Source organism: Thermobia domestica, chromosome 10 (assembly GCF_964235325.1).
Source record: "Thermobia domestica chromosome 10, izTheDome1.hap1.1, whole genome shotgun sequence".
Classification (NCBI taxonomy): domain Eukaryota; kingdom Metazoa; phylum Arthropoda; class Insecta; order Zygentoma; family Lepismatidae; genus Thermobia; species Thermobia domestica.
In genome coordinates this window covers 99,180,877-99,198,774 of record NC_137463.1, presented here as the reverse complement: position 1 = coordinate 99,198,774, position 17,898 = coordinate 99,180,877, and the positions used below count along the sequence as shown (strand labels likewise).

The window sequence follows — 17,898 nt, the reverse complement described above, 5'->3', positions numbered from 1 at the left end:
TTTTAATCTTTGAACAACGTGTTATTTCCTGTACTCTTAGGAGTTAATTTGTCCGAGTCCACCTTTTTATTGACTTATTTTATTGTACTTAGTTACGCAATATTTTCATTGCTTCTTAGTTTCTTCCTATTGTATTATACTACTAAATTAACATTGAATTGCATGACAAGGAACTATACCTTTCCTAGACACCTTTTGAATTGGACAAGATTTAACTCAGTAATTGAATGGGATAATGTCCAAAGCAACTTGAAGTACATTAATAAATTGTCAGGAAAAGAACAGTCTACACACACAGACACCCATGATATATTGTTTTACATTGTACGTTCATAAAAATGAACCATAGCGAAAATATTAATTACGCATCTAATTAAGTATAATATAGTAATTATAATATAATGAACTTGTTTGATTATAATAAAAAAAAATTGATTTTTCCATTTGCGACTTGCGGTGTGGAGTATTTTCGCTTTCTTCAGAGTGTTATTTGTCGAAGTATATTGAAGTGAACGGACAGAGTGTGCTAAGTACAGCCTGCGAGAATTCTTTACACTTTAATTGTGACTTTTTTTTTTTTTTTTTTTTAAGATTCCTCCAAGACAGAAATATATCTAAATTCAAAATTACAACCTCTCTCTATCTATTTATTAAGAGAGGGAAGACAGTGATATACGTACATTGTGAAAAATGTTCAGCTCAGTTTTCCATTGCCAACAGTGTAAACTCTGAAATAGAACGTCCTCTAAACAAACAAACAAACTAAAATTAGCAGTCAGTGCAGCTGCTTCCAGTGCGCCATTTTCTACATTTCTTTCGAAATAAGGATTTCGGACAGAAAGAGCAAATGCTCGCGGCAGAAGAAGCATATTTTGCAGTTTACATAGTGTACATAGTGGTGCATAATCAGTCATTTGGTTCAACAGACTCCAATACACATTCTTCAAATCGTAAGTCTATGAAACTGCTTTTATTGTTGATTCGCTACTTTCGTCGTATAAGTGAAGTACAAAAATGTGATGAATGATCTATCATTATGTCAACATATATTCTTCAGACATTACAAGAGTACAAAATTGGAGGGAAAGTCGCAGGTTTTTGTGCTGATAATATCAACTACAACTTTGGTTGTGCAGCAAAGAAAGGTAAAAGAATGTTCGCAATATTCTTCAGAATTCGGTAAACAAACCAATTGTGGCTGTTGGTTGTGCTATGCACAAAGTGAATAACTGTATACAAACTGCTCTAGACTGTTTACCAGTTTGCGTAGATAGTGTGATTTAGAAAATATATTCATACTTCTACATATATATCGTACGTGAAGCTACATTGCGTGGATATTATGATTTCGTGACAGTTGAGTACTCGAAACTCCTTTCCTTCAGTAAACCTAGATGGATTTCTTTGTTACCAGACATAGAACGTATACTTAAACTTTACCCAACTTTAAAATCCTATTTTCTAAGATAAGTATCCCATAATCATTGAAATGTTTTTTCAGTGATCCTTTGTCTGAATTATGGATCTATTTTATCCACAACCAGGCATCAGTTTTTATTGACCTTCATTTTCTTGAAGATAAGTATGTTTCGATGGCTGAAGGTAAACCATTGGTCGCTGAACTCGAAGCAAAATAGATTAACAGGTATGATTGTGTTTTTTCCATTTATAGTATAGTCAAAACTAAAAAATCCCTGAAAAAATGAAGTAGTATGTGTATCGAATTTTAAGCAATATGTGGTTCATTTTATTGAAGTTCTACTGAGTTAGTATATTGAGTAGTGGTCCACATCTTCCCCAGGCATTAAGATTTTCAATAGGGCAAGACTTAACTCAGTAATTGAATGAAATAATGTCCAGAGCAACTTGAAGTACATAAATAAATTGTCAGGAAAAGAAACAAACGATTCTTGCCTGTTTGATTAGGTTACAAATGTAAACAAAATATGCTACTTCTGAAAAAATTAAAGAATGTGACACTGCCCAAATGAGGATATATTTAAGATGGAATAAATTATTCAATCATTTTAAAGAAAATTCCACTCCATATTTCCAAATGTGATATTGTGGAGTTCAGTATGTGCCTCTCTGCCACAAGTGGTTCGACTGAGAGGGTATTTTCTATAATGAATAATTCGTGGACTGATGAGAAATTTCAGTTGAAAACTGAGACTCTTAAACACCTAATATTAACCAAGCGTAACTATAATTGTACCTGTAGTGAATTTCATTACATGATTTTACAAGACAAAGTTACTGCGCGCTATACATTCAAACAAAAAAAGTTACCAAACATTGTACTGATGTTTAATTGGTAGAACAGGTGTCACATATTAATGTAAATAATTTGTTTACATTTTTAGAAAGAGTATACAAGATAATAGATAAATAACCGTTAAGACAAACCGCACTATTTTCTTTTCTTTTTTTTCTTTTTTTTTTTTTGCTTCAACATTGTTACTCCATCAAATTATTTAGAATTGTTTCATCAATCTTGTATTTGTCATTCATGAAAGTATTTGGAGTTGTGTTGAATTCCTTCAGTATTTTTGTTGAGTACTTAAAAAAAATGAATGATTAACTTCAGGGTAACGTTACATGAAATAAGGACATGCTTATTGCCGATGCAGTAGGCCATCATATACTATTATAGTTGTGTACTACTTTTTGCTTGAAGAATCTGGTCACCTTAAATTAATATTTACGGAGGAGTGACACTCTGTTCTAAATAAATGTGATGGTTAAATATCTAAGGAAGTCAGATTATTACGAGTGTGACTTTAAATAGAGTGCAGTTAGCATACTGAATACAGATTCCAAACATATAGCTGTTTCTATCTAACGCCCTTTAAGTGGTTTATATCTAAGCTTATCTCATCCCCTGAACAATCTATAATTTCTACATAATCCTAAATTTGTTTCATGATGTGGCTATATCACTGTAATCTTCTTTCCAGTACTTTCTTTTCCAAATCTTAGTTACCATATCCTGCCTTGTACTATTTCATTCCTGATCTTATCCATTCCGATTATATAACAAGTGTATCCTAGTATTTTTATTGCAGTTACATCGAGTTTATTGTCTTGCAACGCTTGATTCTCAATGTTTCTGCTCCGTATAGCATTGAAGATATCACTACAGTCTTGTAGGCTGGTCTTTTTATTCTGCCGTTCATCCTTTTACCACAAAGTACATCTGATATCTTATCCCTCTTCATCCATTCGGCCTTAATTATAGTGCCATACTGAACGTTACTGAAAATTTGTTCATGTTTATGTAAAAAATGGTGAATAGTCTGTCAAGATGTTGTAATGAGTTTCGAGTTTAGCGTGAATGTAAATAAACTGTTTTATGGGATACCAGTGTAATGTAGAATAGTTTGTGAAGACTGTTATAGAGAATAGTTTGTCGAGTTTCGAATTTAGTATGAGATAAGTCGAGAGTCTGTGTGGAGAAATTGGCAGAAAAAAGTGCGCATGTTACAAGAAATGCTAGAGAAAGGACCGGAATAATATTTTTTAGCATGTGCCGGTATCAGTAAATAAAGATTTGTCTCACCTTGGAAAGGTAATTAGTTGTTTAATTTATAAAAGTAACAGCAGTTTACAGCTTGTATAGGATAACATCTTAATGGTACAATTTTGATAATCGGTAACGACTACACAACGACTGGACTAATTACAATTTGTTCGTATATTATGATAAATACATGAAACGGAATGTTTACTTATATAGTATTATACTCAGAAGTTGATTTTTCAGGTTGTCTGATTGCTATTTTCTCTGGAAAAAAAAAGAGAGAAAAAACTACGGTTTTCTCAAAAATACTTTCAGTCAGTGGTACAGTCACAATCTACGCTGCACTCTGAAGAAGCACACTCTTCCGTAGGACAAATAACTAAATTTGACATAGTTTATGAATTGAGCAAAATAAAAACAACAAACGAAAACAACAAAAACTGCTTTACTACCCTGAGTAAATCAAGGCCGAAGCTCACAGTCACATATGATACTCCACTATAGTTTATTTTGTTCCTTTCTTGTCTCCTCCTGTTCTATTTTGGCAGAGACCAACGTTGAGGAAGGAACCCGGAACATTATCGATATATCAATAAGTTATAGAAGTTTCAATATTTCTTAATTTTATTTTCTTTCCTTTCTTTTTTAAGTTTTACAGTAAGTATTGCAGAAAAGAAACTTTAGTTACCGGAATAAATGTGCCAAATATTCACACAATTACTAATTTTGTACAGACGGAAGTAGTAGGTTTTGCGTCATCTGCTGATGAGTTAAAATGTATTTATGAAATCCCTCCGCAAGTGGTGAAGCAATTTAGCAGAAATCTGGTGTTCACTTACTTTAGCGATAAACCTGTTACTATTTTCAGATGCACACAGAAAATGCTTACGTAAAATTGTTTTCGTCAGATGTAGAATGACAAGTAGAGTATGGTTGCTTGGTTTTTCTTGTGGTCTTGTATCCGTTACAAGATACTAGTGTTTTAGTCTTGTATTGAAGCACAGAGACATCATGAAAAACAGGAGACTTCCTGATTATAATTATTTATTTACCGCAAGTAAACGTGATAACACAGAGAAATCGCCACTGCTTAATTATATAACTCATTTCAGACTCCAAACTCCCATCCTTAATGAGACTCAAACTGAAATATTTAAGTGTATCTGCTTTCTTTAGTTCTGTCCTTCCATCTGTACTTTCGCTTCACCTTTCTTCCCAGTCTTCTTCGCTATACTAAATAGAAAAGTTACGAAAGACATTTTTGCCAATAAAACTGGATACCTAGGTATACACGTATGTTAACATTGTAATGTATTTTATATCCTCATACTAAAGTATGGGGTTGGTGTGATTGAAATATCTGACAGGACAATCAATGGGTGAACCAGAGTCATACGTGCAACGTCACAAACTCCGTACATGTTCAGCTTTAGGAAACAGGCTGAGTTGCCCAATCAGTCAGACGACAGTGTGATTTTGAAAAAGAGCCATGTGAAAATGCACTACGGACAACACAGTTGCAATTGATTTTCTTTTACGAGCTTCAACTGGGACATCCTGCATATCTAACCGAGAAAAACATAAACAGTAATTTTGCGATGTGTAGTATTTATTACAAAATAAATTAAATTATTCAAATATTAGAAACTGTAACAATTACTACTCATCACAAAGATTGACTCAGTTCATTTTATATTTTTATGAAATGTTTTTTTCTGGGTTTTTCGTTTTTCTAATGCAATAAATATTTCTAAAATATTTCACGTCTGATACTTGATCAATTATTACCTGTGGTGTGTATACGTTCACATGTAGACAATCTTCTGTCCCAAGTATCCTTAGTGATTCGTCTTCATAAGTTAAGTCATATTGAAGACAGACAGTAGGGTTATGGGAAGCGTTCCATACGCCGATCCATGGCTCTGGAGGTTGAGGTGGCTAAAAAAGTAAATTACAATATAAAAATCAAGATGATAACATTCACACAATAGACTACAGTCTGTTTCAAATAAGGACAATAATAAGCTATTTCTGAAACAAATTGTGTGATACTATCTCTATAAGAACTCGCTTAAGATTACAGTAATAATAAATACCCTTTTCTAAAAATTAGAACATTAGGAGCATAACTACGGTGGGAAATATTTATTTACTTATTTTAGAAAATTGAGTTTAAACTATATTTTTATGGATAACATTAAATCAATATCATTTTTCAAATGTTTAAGTATTGCTGTAATTAGAAATTGTATGAGCGTATGAGGAATGTATCCAGTGTGCAAATTAGATAATCTATATTGGGGGGGATAAAATTAGGCCAAAGGACATAGTCTGAAGGTTCAAATTTCAAAATGAGACAATAAATGCCTTACCCCCCATATATATATATATATATATATATATATATATAATGTGTGTGTGTGTGTGTGTGTGTGACATCTGTAATAAGAGATGTATTAATTTAATAAATCTACCGACAATAACTATGCACATATATATTGTCTGACATACACACACCCCACTAAACCTTTCTGAACGTGTTTTAATGTTGTACTCATTCTTGTCCCCGTAGCTCTCTAAGGTTTATTTAGTTAATAATTCGGCTCGAGCGATAGCCATATGTTAATTTTTCCACTCATATTGAGAGCTTCCACTTTGCATTAATACATACAGGTTGCGAAAAGAAACCTACTTCAGTCTTGTGAAAACCACTAAAATTATCAGTTAAACCGAACATATCTTTTTTTTTTTTTAAAAAAAAAAAGAAAATCTAGATATTAGCCTATCAAATAAGAAATGGATTGTTGCTGGTCCCGATTTCTCACATCAAGGTCAAATCGAAGGCCAAATATTTAAAATCTCTCAATTCAAATTTCGAGCTTGTGCTTTTACTTCCCGCTAAAGCTGTGCTCATCACGACTTTTTTTTCTCCAAATATCGATTCCGTGATGGGCACAGAAAGTCAACACTTAAAAATTACTTTACTGTTAGGTTGAAGATGAGTTGATTCACTATGGGCTATGTTATTCAAATAAAGTAAAACATTACACTGAAGTTTTTCAGACAACATTAATTGCGTGGACAGCAAACTGTACAGCGAAAAGATGGAAAAATGAAGGGTTAACTTTAGAAAAAAAAAAAAAACCGCTCCAGTTGAAATGCTTATACAGACACGGACAATGACACGGAGAACCAGTCGTATTAACAAATGCTGAAACAAATCTTGAATTATTCGCTTATTCACCTAAAAATCACCTTCATTAACATGTCTGCTCACTAGGAGCGTATCCCCCAGCATGTATACTTACGAGAGAATACCTATATCTCAGATTTTGAGTACAGTTTCAAAAGTTCATTTCCGTAAACTGTAAAAGCAGTGATTACTATGCTAATTATCACAAATTAAATGCAACTTTTGAGTTGCATACACACAACCTACTAGGGAATGAAGACCATGTGCTAACAAAGAGTACACTGGAAGATGAAATAACATGTTTTAACAAAAATTAAAATAAGATGATAATCGATACAAATATAGAGGATGAATATGACATATCCGAACTTCGCCAAGTATGGTAGAAGAAGCTATTTGTTTACTTCTTCTTGGCTAACCGCTAAGAACATTTATAAATCTATATGTGGCTTTGTTATACGCAATTAGTATATTCAAATTCACAAACGATGACGAACTGAAGGGTACGAAGGTACAGTTGCAAGTAACAACCGTAGTCATAATAATATAGGTTTACTAAACAACGTTGAAAATAGTGGGTAATTAGGTGGTAAGTAGAAATGACCAAAACTGAACAGTTTACATCGATCATTTCGAAATACAGCTAGAAGATTAAATTTACAAGAAATAACAAAAATCAGTAAAATTTGAGTTATACTAAGCATAGTTTGAGGGGGAAAGCGAGCATCCCCGGTGGGGATACTTCAGCTGACTTCGTTGGGGGGGGACGAAATGTGATTGAGGGGGAAAATCCCCCTCATCCTCCCCGGTAATTCGCACCCTGAATGTATCTCAGCGTTAGTTAAAAAAAAAAAAAAACTACAGATGCAATGTTTTAGTTAAGACTAAAATTTGCTACGTTTACAGTACATAAATAACAATTTCTTCCAATAAACATGAAAACTGATCATTATTATTGACAACTAACGTCATACATTTTTGCACCAGAAAAAGTCTTTTTTGTTCTTTCAGAAACTACTCATCAGAATTTATTCCCTAGCATTGCATTTTGTTCATCACGATATGATTTATCGATTGTAATATATATCTTATCTTTGGGAAATACTATAGGTAAACAAAAATTACGAATTAATCATAATAGGGCCTACGTAATTTTTACTATTAGTTTACGAATCAATCATCATATTTTGCCTATATCTTGTTAACTGTACTAATGTATCGTTGTTGTGCTAGAGTCATAATGAAGAGCTTAATAAAAGTACGTTTCAGTATTAGTTTCAGTTCAGGAAGTGGCATGGTTCTCCTATAACATCAATTTTTGGGTTTAGGAAGAAATTAATTTTCTTCCATTGACTCGAAAACTACGCATGACATTTCACACTCACATATAGTATTTTCTTAAGCTCAGTAAGCTCTATTGATTGGCATGCATTATCTTTGGGCGTTTTTTCCCGTTAAGTTCTAATAATACTGTAGCATTTATATAATTCAATCAGATTAGGATATTTAACACAGTGCTTTAGCAAAAACTCAGGGAGTTTTACAAGGAAACTTACGGAGGTATAACTCACCAATTCGAATGAAACTTCGCATACTTGTAGAACATCGAAAAATAATCGACACGTATTTTTATTATTATTATTTTGGCAATGGTGCGGATTTACGGGTAGAAACCACCATTTGAACATTAGAGGTGGTTTCCAAGCATAGACAGAAAACAATCATTTAATGTAAAAGAAAACATATTGCCAGGGGGTTTTAGGACAGCTGATTCAGAATCTGATATCAAAATTACAAAATTCAAAATGGAGGATCCGATATGGTGATTCGAATCACAAAACGCCTTCTGTTTGAAATGCTTGAAGTTAGCCAAGAACAATCATGGTTGACAGGGATTACTGTGAGAAGGTGAGACTGATTTGAAACCTTTTTCTGTATTTATTTTAACGGGATGCTTGATTAAAGTGAATCTCTGTACCTTTCACTATTCGGGATGCTTATTGGATCAAAAGACCCAATATATTTCAGGCATAAATTTTTTTCTAGACCTTATATCTCGAGAACTACATACAGTGTACCCAAACCAAAACTAACAATTTACTCAGTATAATGTGCTTATTCCGTAAAAAATGCGAAAAATCGATTTAGGTGCCATTCAAAAATTTTGTGGCCCCTGATTCAGCTCCATAATTTGAGAACTACATATAATGCAGTCAAACCAAAACTAACAATTTACTCAGTATGATGTGCTTATTCCGTAAAAAAAAAAAAAAAAAAAAAAAAAAAAAAAAAAAAAAAAGTATAAAAACTCGATTTAGGGGCCGTACAAAAATTTTGTGGTCCCTGATCCAAAAAAACTAATTATTGGCCAAGTTCGCAATCTTTTGATGCATTTTTTGGATCATTCCCAAAATTCTTGGCCAAGATAGAATCTTTTGATTAATTTTTTGGATCATTCCTAAAATTCTTGTTTTCCGTAAGTCTCCTTGTTAGTGTTTGATATGCATATTTTTTGAACATATTTGGAGTACAATTGAAGAATTTAATTTTTACTTCAATCTATTTCATATTCGTATGTTTCGTTGCGGCAATTTCTTTCGACCATAAGTCTGATTTTTGTATTGCAGTGAAACAAACTACGAGAAGGATCAAATAATAGAAAGTAATTTTTATTTTTATTTTTCATACTTTTTTTATAAATATTTTTCTTTCTTTGTTCTATCAACATTCACTTATTTTATTACTTCATTTCAAATTCATTTAGCAAAAAAATTCAGATTTCAGATATTTTATTTCCAGGTTGCTTATTGCTAACTCACCGTAGAAGGTTAGATATACTTTCTATTTGGGAAGGATATGTTGCTAATTTATTGTTTCATATGATATTAAATAGTGTAAGAGATTTACCTAGGTATATATCATTTACTCATTATTCAGGGGAATTTCTGAGGATTGATGGGATAAAATCTTTGAGATGAAACCTTTAACATTCGACGGTTATGTTCTTTACACTAAAGAAGACAAGATTAATTAAAATAAACAAGGCGAAAGAATGTAGGTGAAAATCAGAGAACGTAAGGACAAGATGTTGACTACCACACATTTACATCGTCTGAAATCAAAACAGGAACCATCAAGCTCTATCACTGAAGTCCCTGAGCATTGATGAATACACTTGTATTTGCTGTGCCGATAATTGTCAAATTCAGGGGATTGTGAAATCCTTCAACCCACTGTATCGTCACAATAGTTTTAAATCTTCAAATTGGCTGCACGTTAGCGACCTCTGTTGCCACCAGGTAGGCAGCGTAGTAGTGACACATATTACCTTAATTGTTTAGACTTACTATTAGAAGTTAGTAAACTGACATGTTAATCATGATTTGCTATTATAAATAGGATATTAGTAATCTACCACATGTGCAAAAATTCTACAAAAATATCTGAAGCTTCCGTATCACTATCCAAATGTCGTTGTCGTATTGTCCCCGCAAGAAGTAACACATTTCTTTTGAAATACCTTTTGCTTGGCAGCGAATCTGGACCAAATTTTGGATGGCGGCTAAGACTGTTGATTGCAAGATTTAATTATAAGAAATAAAATCTGAAATAGGTTTAACTATGGAGGAATAATCACCAAAACATAGGAAATCCAAAGGTCCAAATAACCTAGGGATCGCTTATCCCTGGTCCATGGGAACTATGGTTTTGTGGTTCCACGCTAAGAAAGTGGGCTTTAAGGTAGACCAACACCATATGTGTGAATTTTCTCGGAGTCCAAGAACTGTCATTATCTCTCTTGGGTCAGGAGCATACCATGAGTGAGAAAGAAAATAAATAAATAATAATAAAATAAAATAAAGATAGAGATCACACCTGTAGAATTTTCTTTTTTTATATAAAGAAAGTCGGGGGGAAAATATAGCTGTGTCTGATTTCGAGTGTGATAATAAATATGCAAAAATATTTTCATTGATTTCAGATTTAATAAGCTACATTGATGTTAATTATTTGGCTTTTAAAATGTAATGAAAAACATGCCTCTTTATTATTGTTATTATTATTAACATTGTCTCTATGTGTACAAGACTACCAAGGAAAGATAGTGCATGCATTTTTTTTTTTAATTTTAACTTCAGGCAATTAACCCATGTTACTGGATAAAATGCTTTTCCTAGGAATTATTTTAAAAAGTTCACTACTTTTCCGCCTATCTTTTCTTCCCAAGTCCCACACTCTGCTTTATAATCAAATTTGTAGGATTTATATATTAACCGATTTTAAAAAGTGTTAAAAAGCAGAAAAAAATAAAACTGCTGTAAACAGAAAATGAGTCACCTATCGTAATAAGATAAATATTTGTTTATTTTGTTATAAAACAATATCTTCACGGATATTTCTACATAAATATCTATATTACATAGAGTCTCCCTGTATTAAATCGATTAAGTTTTATTATTATATCTATAAAAAATAAGTCAAACAAATTAATGCCATACAATTAATTACTTATAGAATTATACATGAGTCGAATTGAGAATTGAGAACTTTTTTTAAAGACAGTTAAAAATACATTGCCCCTTTCGCAACAAATTCATTTCCGTAATTTACTAATAATCACTCGCGAAGAAAGCAATTGGAGGTCTTGTAGATTAGTTTTCAAATTTTTATGCAAAGTTATCTCTTTCTTATCGTATAAGATACTTAAATACATCCGTAGTTAAAGTTCACTTATATATATATATATATATATATATATATATATGCTTTTTAATCTTAGTAATGTATAGCATCTAGTGATTTATAACATAGGACTCATTATATAATTTTGTTAGAGATAATGGAAAGAAGGAATGTTCGTCTTCTCCATATTTACAATTCGCTGATAAGATATTTCTGATAATGTTACATAACATTTTTTGTACATATACACAAGGTCATTCACACTTTGACTCTCTTGAGACCTCTCTTATACTTCCTTATCTTGTTATTGCATATTTTTGTAAACATCCAAACTATGTTATGTGTAGCATAGAAGAGTATGTCTTTACATTTATCCGGCTATAGGCAAGTACTAGAGCAGAGACAGGAAGAGATAGCCAGAAACGGGGTTTTGCTAGGGATTCAAGGTTCTTTTCTTTTTCTCCTTTCCACACTTATGTGGAGTCGACGTTTCACTTGTTGAGTCTCCATAAAGCCTTATCCCGGAATTCCTCCTTTTTTTTTATCCCTTTTCCCCTGAAGTTATTCTTAACTATGACAATCCATTTCCTCCTATGGTCCTCTTATGGTGGGGGGATGGTGACTCAATGGTAGATCGTTTATAGTGGTTTTCAAAGCTAAACCAAGTTTTCTTATCAGCAGTAAAACTGTCTAGTCGAGGAGCCGTACATAAGTCCTGTTGGAAAGTTTGACTTCAGAGAATTTCTCTTCAGATATTTGTTAGACAGTTGAAATGCATGATTTTTGGCTTGGGTACGTTGTTCCAGTACTGTCAGTTTTTTCAAAATGGCCGCCAAATCCAATATGGAGGCCAGATTTAACATGTTTCAAATAATAAAACAGAAAACTCATATATATTTTCTAAAATACGTTAATTTTTTTATTGTAACTTTTTCTACATAAAATTAGCTTTCCAAAGACATATAGAACGTCAGTGTTCGAATTAAACTTTTGGATTGGGGGGTGCTTGTGCTTATTAGTATAATAAATATAAATTAAAATGTAATGTATCTTATAATCTCTTTTTGTTTCGTTCGTTCTTTTCAGATATTTGTTAGACAGTTGAAATGCATGATTTTTGGCTTGGGTACTTTGTTCTAGTCCCGTCAGGTTTTTCAAAATGGCCGCCAAATCCAATATGGCGGCCAGGTTTGACATGAAAACTTGAGTTTAGTCACCCCAGCGTTTATTCACAGTTTCTTGCTGGTGGCTTCCTTGTGCAGCATGGAGATCGTAAGTTTAGCAGCGTTGCCATGGAGCAAGCTTTAGAGCAACTGTACAGCAAGCCTGCAAAAGATCACAGCGGGATTATCGGAATAACGCGAAGAAAACAATCTGTAGCACAGTGTGACCTCATAAAGCATGAAAAATCGAACATACATCAGTTCCACCAAAAGATATGCGGTCTCCTCGAAGAGTCGGAGTACACTGTGCATCACGAATTTTCTTCATCAATTACCAAAAGGGATGAAGCAAACATAAAATGCATCATGAAACACATCAGTGAACGTGGAAATTCATTTGACTTGAAGCTAAATGATATGTTTGATATCACCACTGGGAAGCACTTTGAAGAAGATGATCAGCACTATAAATTAAATTGTGTTTCACAGGGCGAGAAAGAGTATGACTCTTAAACGTGAACGTTTCGTTGATAAGACCAAAAGGCTATTAGATCCTCTTCCAAGGCTGAAGAAAGTTATACCAAAGAAGTTGCAGGAACCAATCAGTGTTGAGAAAGAAACTGCTGAGGCACTCCGTACTATTGATGTTGCTCGAGAAAGAGAATACCCTATCGATAAGTTACTATGTTGAGAGCTGACATCGACTTCTTTCTTTCTAACAAAAGATGGCTTTCTTCAAAAACCTAATAAGTCGGATCTCGTTCATGAGCTGGAAAGAGAACTTAAGGAATGTAATATTTGTCTTCTTCCACCTTCAAGCTTAAAGACTGCAACTGTGTTTGACTTCATGATGCATACTAGAGTAATTTTTTCAGTCAAAACATCAATGAAAATTTGGAGATTTTGCACATTTAATTTTACAGCATATTCAAGCTATTTCCAGTTGTTCTTCTCGGATAGATATTGTCTTTGACGTTTATAATGAAAACAGTGTCAAGTCATCGGAACGTTGTCGAAGAGCAAAAGTAGATCCCATAGAGATGACTGTTTCAGGGTCAAAAACTCCTCTTCCAAAGAATATGGAAGCATTCTGGGCATCGGCAACAAATAAACTTAGATTCCAGCCATTTTTCGTGGAATATATGCGATCGACAGACATTGAATGGCCTGACAGAGAGATATACATCGGTGGATTTGGTGAGCATGGAGAAAAAAGTGGGATTATGAATGGTAACGAATTCATTGAAATTACCGACCTTTCGTCACAACTTGAAGAAGCAGATGAACGATTATTTCTTCACATTCAGCACGCTGTAACTGACACAGGTGGTAAAAGAGTAGTGCTAGCTTCATCTGATGCTGATGTTTTTGTCTGTGCAGTGTATTACTTTTTAAACACTTTTAAAAGCAATGGTTTGAGCGAACTTTGGGTTCTGTGCCGAAAAGGAAACACTTCACGTTATGTCCCCGTTCACGTCTTTGGCGATGTTCTGGACTACAAAGTGATTCAAATCCCTCGCTCTGTTCATGCATTAACAGGGTGTGACACGAGCAGTAAAATAGGAAGTAAACGTTCAGCTCTGAATTGTGGCAAGCATAGCCCACAACTTTTAACACAGTTCGGGAAAACTGAATTATCAGACAATATGGTCGACGACGCAGAGAAATTTCTTTCTCGTCTTATCACCGAAATTAACCTCAATAAATGCTCTCCGCATTTATCAGTACAACAGAATGAAGAGACTTGATTTCACTAAATTAGCTCCAACATCTTCAAGCTTACGACTGCACATAAAACGTGCATACTTACAAAGTTATAGTTGGTTTCATATTTTTGACAAGATGCCCAAATTAACTCTAACTGAATACGGTTATGTGCATAAAGATTATGATATTATCCCAGAAATTATTGAAAGTAGTTTGCCAGATGATTTTCCTCATCCATACCACTGTAAAAAGTGTGCTAGAGAAAATACCTGTGTTTGTCGAGTTCACAAAATTACCTGTTGTAGGTTCTGTGCCTGGGGGAGAAACATTCATTGTCGCAATCAGTATGAATGAAAGTGCTGAGATGAACGCTTGAGTCTTATTATTTTATAGCTGAATAATCATTGTGATAATTATATCAACACCTGTACATCTGTTTCTTTGTGATGATGTGAAAGTAATAGTGTGTAAGTTGTGTTAATGTGAATTAACAAACCGGCTGAAAGAAATTTACTTTCGTCTTTATTATGTTTGGTGCAGAATGTTTTGCGGATACTTATCCTAAATAATATGAAAATGGACCTAAAGTGCAAGCGACATCAACATAGTCTAGAGTCCATAGGTCCTTTTTGAAAGTTCTTGTATAGGAATTTCTCTTGAAATCAATGCTACTGAGTCCTTTCATCAAAAGCATTTTCATCAAAAGCATCATTTCATATTTTCGAAAGAAAACACGTTTTTATTTCATTGTTTCACACGTGTCAGTTCTGGCCGCCATATTGGATTTAGCGGTCATTTTGAAAAAAAAAAAAAACTGACGGGACTGGAACAACGTAGCCAAGCCAAACATCATACATTTCAACTATCTAACAAATATCTGAAGAGAACGAACGGAACAAAAAGAGATTATAAGATACATTACATTTTAATTTATATCTATTATACTAATAAGCACAAACACTCCCCAATCCAAAAGTTTAATTCGAACACTAACGTTCTATATGTCTTTGGAAAGCTAATTTTATGTAGAAAAAGTTATAATAAAAAAAATTAACGTATTTTAGAAAATATATATGAGTTTTCTGTTTTCTTATTTGAAACATGTTAAATCTGGCCTCCATATTGGATTTGGCGGCCATTTTGAAAAAACTGACAGTACTGGAACAACGTACCCAAGCCAAAAGTCATGCATTTCAACTGTCTAACTAATATCTGAAGAGAAATTCTCTGAAGTCAAACTTTCCAACAGGACCTATGTACGGCCCCTAGACTAGTCTGCGGTTTGTCAGCCAGTTGGATGTTGCCGGTATTACAAAAGCTTAACCGCTCTCCCTGTCGCCAGTGTAAACAATGAAGTCTCGAACTATTCTTTCTGAGTGTTGCAAACCAATAAGCAGATACATAAAACCAGAATAACCATTTAAAATAGGGATAAAATACATACACATCATTCAACAAGTAATTTTCTCTCCTATTAATATAATAATAATTATAATAATAATAATAATAATAATAATAATAATAATAATAATAATAATAATAATAATAATAATAATAATAATAATATGATAGTTTTTACGTTCGAGCCGTTTCGGGCTACTGTGCATTTTCGGTAATGCTCGGAAAATAGAATAGATCCTGGACCGCCCGTTGGACCGATATTGTATTTTTACCCTATGAATCGGGTTTGCCCGATTGAACCGTATGAATAGGGATGACCTGATAATCCCGTTTTTATGAAAACAATATTAATCTGTCATTATTGTAAATGATGTGTTGTTTCACTTTATTATCATAACTCAAATTGTTCTAATTATCATGTACGAACTCATAACGAGTCTATCACGTCAAACGGTCCAAACAGGCCAAACACGGGTCAAACGGGTTTATCAGGTCTAAGGATGGAGTAAACCAAATGCAATGGGTATCGGGCGGGTACAGTTTACCCGAAAAGTTCAAGCACTAATTATAGGTTAAAGTCAATACTTAAGAGCTCTAATTGTCTGCATTCACTTTTTTCTTTTTTCTTTCTTTTTTTTAGTTAGCCGACCAACGAACTTGCGGATACATAAATATAAATGCTCAAATCTAAATTATTGCAATGAGCATCAACGTGATTTACTATTAGGAGTTAGCGTGATGCACTAATGTTAATCTTTTAAAAATGATTATTATTATTATTATTATTATTATTATTATTATTATTATTATTATTATTATTATTATTATTATTATTTGTTTATGCCCTTCATGCAACTTAGAATCAATCTCACATAAAGCACTATATCAGACCTGATTGAACATTATTTTGAAAATTCTCACATTAATAGATAAAATAAACAATTGGTACTTAACACTTCAAGAGTTCAAAACGTGTCCTCGTTTTCGTATTCCTTAGTTTCTGAGGACGATTGATCTATCTCGATGACAACATGATCTTTGTCTCCATCAAAAATATTTTGCAAGACACGATAACTTTGTTCCATGTCCTGGAAGAACATTCTTCTTCTTCTTCTTCTTCTTCTTCTTCTTCTTCTTATTATTATTATTATTATTATTATTATTATTATTATTATTATTATTATTATTATTATTATTATTATTCGACAGGCCTCTGTCTATAATGATAATTTGAAACTTCTTTCTTTTAAAAAAGAAATGAATAAAAAGCATTCTATTAAGTACCTATATGTATTAATGTATGCAGGTTAATATCTGAGTAATAAAGCTATCATTATTAATTTCCTGTGTATAGTATCCTAATTTGTAGTTTGTTCAGTTTTTATACACGTGACGAATCACATTAGAAAGAAACTGATCAATTATATATTGACCTGTATAACTATATTTTAAAGTTAGAAATAATATACTTACAAGCAGAGCAGATGAAAAGGCAGAATCTTTATTAAGCCTATTACTAATATTACATATTATTATTAGCAATAATAATAATGATAACTAAATTCCCGGCGCAACAGCATTTAGAAGGCCTGGACTTATGGCACTCATTTCTGTGGGGTAATGTGTTTAGAAGTCTGCACGGGCTCGGGCTACTATGATAACCGTAATGGGGTTAGCCATACTGAGAGCTTTATACAGTTCTACCTGAGTTGGAGCGGCAACGCCGGAATCTAGTTACAATGAAGGATTTAAGCTAGGGACAAGTAAATCCTTAGATCTTGACCTTCTAGGAAAAAATTGGTTATGTTTTGTCGCGTACTATACCTCTGGTGCGTAGGGTCCCTAATCCTAATCCCCAATCAAATAAGTTCGTGGTAACAATATCGTATCCATGATTTTTCTCGGGGTTCTCCCGTTTCTTCCCACATTTTTATTCCTCCAATTTATTCATCATCATTCACTAATCATAATCATAATCATCCGCCTCCCTTAATATAAAGGGCATAATAGTGGGACGTTAAACTAAAAGATTTCGTTTTTCCTTCTTGGTCTCCGTCTACCTTTCTACCCATTCACTTCCATTGTCCTCGCTCTTCTCACACATAGTCGTTTATTCTGCTCATTAGATGGCCATGCTTTAGTCTTCTTTCTTGGATCTTGTTAGAAATCTCTACCACCTTGGTTGTTCCCCATACTCCCTCATTCCTTACTCTGTCTCTTCTTGTTATCCT

General features: G+C 33.3%; 1 protein-coding gene across 1 annotated transcript in view; it reads right to left on the bottom strand.

Annotated features, from left to right (window-relative positions):
- The window catches only part of LOC145662603 (venom carboxylesterase-6-like), an 86,146-nt gene that overhangs the window by 51,659 nt on the left and 16,589 nt on the right, over positions 1-17,898 (bottom strand). The window contains exon 2 of the mRNA XM_081728319.1: positions 5,309-5,458. Within this exon, the coding sequence (XP_081584445.1) occupies positions 5,309-5,458 (150 nt within the window). The remainder of the gene's footprint in view (positions 1-5,308; positions 5,459-17,898) is intronic.